Genomic DNA, 6,000 nt, shown 5'->3' on the forward strand with positions numbered 1-6,000 from the left:
GCTTCTTACCAGAAAATTCTTTTGAATCTTTCTTGCCCGACCTTCTGACTCAGGCTGGGTGGAACTATGCAGTGCACCACTCTCCAGAGGCCTTGTGTCAAGGGCTTCAGAGCCAGATGCAAGAAGGCCAAGCCCTGTTCTTTATGGCACTAACTGTCCTAAATCAGGTGAGTTTAAAGGTCCAGACACTTTCAACCCATGGAAAAGGTGGGTTTTTAAGGTAAGTGGGTAGAATTTGGGTGGGGGGGTGGGGTCAGTTGGTCCGGATGTGAGGGGTAGCCGGGAATGATGGAGGGGGAAGAGTTGTGAGTTCAGTGAATGGGCAGGGTTGGATGGTACAGGTGTCAGGTGGTGCGGGGAGCTGGTGTTAGGTCCAGCATGGGGGAGGGCAGTCAGGGGGTGGGGGGGTTTGCAGTCGAGAGAGGAGGGGGTTTGCAGTTGGTGGGGGGAGTTTGCAGTGGAGTGAGAGGGTTTGTAGTTGGGGGCTGCCATGGTTGGGGGTCAGTTTTCATTAGGGGGTTTACAGTCGGGAGGGTGTGTGCAGGTTAGGGGGGTTGCAGTTGGACTATTTGTGGTGGGGAGTAGCCAGTGGTTCCGTGGGGGTTATGGAAGGGTCCTGTGGGGGATCTCTTGGGGTGGGTCTCTTGGGGGCATTCTGCAAGGCGAGGGGATGGGGGGGGTGTTGTAGTGGGGAGTAGTCAGGGGAAACCAGTATAAAAGTTACCCAGAAACTAGAAGTGGTTTTAATTCTTCTAACTTTTTCTGGGTAACTATTACTGTAAGACAGTTTGAACCATCCGAAGTTTACGATTTAATTCACAATTTTCAGATGGTTCCCACAACAGGGCAATTGTCTAACAGAAGCTTAAACTTCGCGGGGGCAATTGCCATGCAATCTTGACCTGGGAACTTCCGCGAGTTGGGGGGAATTCCTTAGTGCATCTTTGGGGTGACCCCCAGATACTACCCTGGAGCTTGAAAGTTACAGGCCAAAGTAACAGGATACTGAAGTGTGAAGAAATAGAGGAACCTTGGAATCATGTCCACAGATCCCTGAAATTAGCAAGACTGGTAAATAAGGTGGTTAAGAAGGCATATGGGATACTTTATTAACCAAAGCATTTACTGTATGAGGAGGGAGATTAATGCTAGGACTGTATAAAACACTAGTTCGGCTAGAGTTTGAGTATGACTCACACTAGAGAGATTACAGAGATTTATAAAGATACTCCCAGGACTGGAGATTTTTAGCTGTGAGGTGTTGAAAAGACTGGGGTTATTTTCTTTGGATCACAGGAGGCTGAAGGATTATTTAATTGAAGTATACAAATATAAGGGGCCTTGATAAAGTGGACGGAGGCATGGATTTAAAGTAGTTGACAAAAGAATTAGAGGAGGGTTGAGGAGAATTTTTTTACACAGGGTGTGAGGGTCAGAAACTCACTTCCTGAAAGGGTGATTGAGGCAGAAACCCTTCACACATTTAAAAAAATGTTTGGATATGCACTTGAAGTGCTGTAGCGTACAGACTGAGGTAGAAAGCAAGATTAGGCTGTACAGCTCTTTTTTTGGCTAGCACAGACATGATGGGATGAGTGGCCTCCTTCTCTGCTCTAGATTTTCTATTTTCTCTGTTTCAAAGATTTGTTATGTACATCCTCAGATCTTTATTTTCTTGCACCTCCTTTAAAATAGTATAATAAAATTTGTATTCCCTCTCCTCATTCTTCCTACCACAATATATCACTTCACATTTCTCTGTGTTAAATTTCAGTTGTCATGTGGCTTCATGAGTTGGATAGATTGTTGGTTGACAAAAGAGTCAAGGGATATGGGGGGCAGATAGGAAAGTGGCACTGAGACTCCAATCAGATCAACCATGATCTTATGGAATGGCTGAGCAGGCTCAAAGGGCCGAATGATCTACTCCTGCTCCTAAGTCCTATGTTCACCAATCTATTTCCCCTGAAGTCTGTTACCTTCTCACTGTTAATGGCATTTCCAAGTTTCATGTCATCTGCTGACTTTGAACTGATGCCCTAAACCCAAGCCCAGATGATTAATATATAGATTAAAAAGAGCAGTGGTCCAACCCCTGGGGGACAGCCTTCTTTCAGCCCACCATGTTCTGTGATCTTAGATCACAACTTGCGTTATCTCATGGAGCTTGGTAAGAATGCCAAACCAAGCAAAATTTCCCTCCTACTCCCTGCTTTCTGCCCCTTAGTTTCATAAACATGGACTTCAATTCTGCAATTTTGCAGACAATTTACTATGTTGTACTTCGTCAAATGCCTTTTAGAAGTTCATATCCACAATGTCAACCTCAATACCCTAGTCAACCCTCTCCATTACTTCACTAAAGAACTCAATCAGGTTAGTCAGGCATGGTTTGCCTTTACCAAATCTGTGCTGACTTTTATTTATTATCCTGTACTTTTTCTATTGCCAATTAATTTTAGCCTGGATTATTTTTTCTAAAAGTTTCCCCAGGACCTGCATTAAATTGATTGGCCTGTATCCCTCTTCCCTTGTTGAAACATTAGTGTAACGTTTGCAATCATCCAGTCCTCTGGCTCCACCCCCATATTCAAAGAGGACTGGAAGATTGAGGCCAAACTCTCCACAATTTCCACCAGTATGTCCATCAATAATCTAGGATGTATAATCCCATCCAGACTCGCTGACTTTTCTAATTTTATGAACAGCCAACCTTTTAAGTAGCACCTCTATTTTTACCCAATACAATATCACTACAGCCTATTCCCTTACACTACATTGGAAGCATCCAGTTCTCCAGTGAAGTTAGAGCAAAGTACTCATTTAGTGCCTCAGCCTCCACATGATCTTCTTTTTGGCCCCATCCTTCCTTTGACCATACTTTTGTTAATTATGTGTTTAAAAAATACTTCTGGATTCCCCTTTATGTTAGCTGCCGATCTATTCTCATACAGTCTCTTTGCCTCTTTTACTCCCTTTTTTAATATCTCCTCTGTACTTTCTATATTCAACTTGATTCTCTACTGTGTTACGAACATTACATTCTCCCTATCATTCTTTTTCTGTATCATTTTAATCTCTATCTTTTGTCATCCATAAAGCTCTAGATCTGAATGCCCTTGCTGTCTCTACTTGTAGAAATATATCTATTATGTACCCAAACCATCTCCTCTTTGAAGGACTCTTATTTTTCAATTACTGTTTTGCCTAACAACTGTTTGATTCCTTATAAATAATTGAACAGAGAACATTATTTCAAGGTACATTAGGCAAGTAATGGGAAGTGAAGGTTTCACCGGGATGGAATCAAATGTTGTACCCTGCCTTTGTTCTAGGATCCCCATTGTTCACTGATGATGTAGAAGTGCCCTCCAGGTCTTTCACTAATATGAACTATTGTACACTGCCAGTATTCACAGGATGGCTATTCCTATGACATACAACATACACAATGTACATCCGATGGGAAGTTTACTTCAATGTCCCTACAATCTTTTTCAGCAAACTAACGAGGGACAGTGGCACAGATTTCCCAATTCCCATTATATCAGGATTGACGGATAACGAGACGGAGAAAATAATTCGGGAGAAGGATGAGGAGGTAAGAAATGCAGTAATTTAATTAACCATTTTATTTGTGTTTGGCTGCTCTGAGACCTGTAAGCCTACGAGGAAAATTTTAGAATGTCTTAGTGTGTTGAAAAGTGCAGGGATTAAATCGCTATTAGGGAGGTAAATGCACAATTTAACTTCATACTGACTCTGTTGGCTCAACCTAAATCTTCACTAGGGGTACACGTCTCTTACTATGACACTGAGGTATTTAATGGGCATTTTACTCAAGGGTGGAATTGTGGTCACAATTGGGGCAGGAATTTCATGTGTTCATCAAACTCACTGTGATTGCATCTTATTTTCCTGGGTCAGGGTCAATTAAGTAAGCAAGACAAATACCAAGGGTAATCACCACTTTTCACTTGGAGATCAACACAATGAAACAAAAGTCATCATCGTCTAAGGGTTTACCTATAGAAGGACTTTACCGCTGCCACCTTCATCCATCCATTGCAGTGCAGGACTCCTACATAATGACCAAATGCCCTGTGCTGTGGAGGAGCTCTCTTATATTGTCATCCCATTTGCTGCCAGCCTGCCTCCAGACCTTTCAAGGTGTGATTTGGTGGTAAATGCTTTGGCGGGGTCAGATTCAAGGCAGTAACAAGGCCTCCAGATCAGAGGAGTAGGTAATAATCATGCAGATTAACAGAGATTAATTAGTCATGTTCTGTACAGTTTCATTTATGACTTGGTTCTGAGGCTTAACTTCCCATAGTGTTCAATGTGACTGAGAACCAATCCCACCAATTCGCTTCTTTGCTTACCCACTTTCCTGAGTCCTATTTAAATATGGGAATTATGGATGCATTGTGGAGCCATACCTTAAAGAGAACTGTCAGACTCACAATTTTTAATTGTCTCTAAATGAATCCAATTAGAAAAGAACAGTCAGTTTGAAGGAGTTGGAAGAAGGAGAGTTGGTCAGGTCACCGGAAAGTTACTTGTTCTGTCTTCCTCTGCCTTAGACCTACCAATTTCCTTCTTTTTCCTTCTAACCTTATTCAATTGGCAATGTGGATGGAGGAAAAGTGCTATATAAATGCAAGATCTTTCTTTTCATTTAGTAGTGGGATGTTACAACTGGTCATAGGGCTAGAAAGTGCGGGGGTGGAGTGGGATGTAGGGGGAATCAGAGTCCGGTTGCTGATTGTTGTTAAATGACCTCTGCTGGAAAATGCATGTGTGCAGACTTCAGGGTCAGGACAGGGTCAAACTTGGCCATAATGCCCTGCGTAAAGTAGCAGAGTTATAAGCATCCAGAAGTACACTCAGTAACAGCCCTCAAGGGATGGGGGAGGTTGGGAGTAAACCTTTTCTTTTGTGTGAAATAGCTGATAGTCTTGTTGCTTGTTTTGTGTTCTAGTTGCGGCGGATGCAAGAAATGCTGCAGAAGATTAAGCAACAAATGCACGACCAGAATCCTGAAGGATTGTAGTACTTGGTGCTTGCCGCATTCTTCAGGGATTTGAGATGTTTACAGTCTTTCCCCTGCCTGAGAGCATGGATCCTAGTCACGAAGATCCGGGGCTTGGAGATCAGCCCGTATGAATCAACTTCAGAATTCAACATCACACCTTTCACTGGGAATAAATGCATCCATTTTATTAGTCCCACTAATTTAAAGCACTTAACATAGTAGGAACAAAACCTAGAATTCATAAATGCAATAAATGTTGGGTGTTGTCCATAAATTGGAATTATTACGAGATTTAAGAATCCCATTTTGCTTTGCTGAGACTAGACTTTCTCTTTCTTTTCCCAGATTTATGTAGCTATTATCTATCCTGCTGGATTAAGTGTTCTTACTCCTATTACATTGCTAGAGTTTCCCAGTTTCAGTTAGACTGATAAATGGCACCAGCCAAGACACTTGCAGTCAATGCTTATGACACCAATAGAACCTACGATTTCCAAACATTTGTGACAACACAAGTTTTTTACTCACTGCTTTCAAATTCCAACTGAGTCCTGAGGTAGCATCACACCAGGAAAGTTAAATCTCATCTTCACATCTTTTTCAGGGTTTGTGGATTTTAGCTTTATTAAAAAAGTCTGAAGCACCAAGGAAACTGCAGATTTAATGAGAATGAAAAAGGCCTAAAAATAGAAATGGAGAAAAACACTGGAAAATTAGATGCAAACATGCCGACAATAGGAAAAGCACTGGAAATCAGAAAGCAGACTATTAATATTTGGAATCGGAGTAAGGTCATTCAGAATGAAGCCAAGAAAAGCTTAAAGCTTCTATTGAAAAGATTTTCTGTGTTTCTATGAAATGTTGAAAATTATACACTGTAATAATCACTTAACAGATTTTCAAATCCATAACCCCTGCCATTGAGTCAATATTGCAAAATAGGCATGAATATTCTGGGTCTGAAC

At 41.6% G+C, this 6,000-nt stretch overlaps 1 protein-coding gene across 1 annotated transcript in view; it reads left to right on the forward strand.

Moving 5' to 3' along the window:
• LOC121283179 (septin-5-like) overlaps positions 1–5,771 on the forward strand; it is a 125,193-nt gene extending 119,422 nt beyond the window's left edge. Inside the window, exons 11-12 of the mRNA XM_041197402.1 lie at positions 3,502–3,601; positions 4,982–5,771. Of these exons, the coding sequence (XP_041053336.1) occupies positions 3,502–3,601; positions 4,982–5,053 (172 nt within the window). The 3' untranslated portion in view covers positions 5,054–5,771. The remainder of the gene's footprint in view (positions 1–3,501; positions 3,602–4,981) is intronic.
• Positions 5,772–6,000: the final 229 nt, after the last annotated feature.

The sequence above is a fragment of the Carcharodon carcharias genome, chromosome 10 (genome assembly GCF_017639515.1).
Source record: "Carcharodon carcharias isolate sCarCar2 chromosome 10, sCarCar2.pri, whole genome shotgun sequence".
In the NCBI taxonomy this organism is placed as follows: Eukaryota; Metazoa; Chordata; class Chondrichthyes; order Lamniformes; family Lamnidae; genus Carcharodon; species Carcharodon carcharias.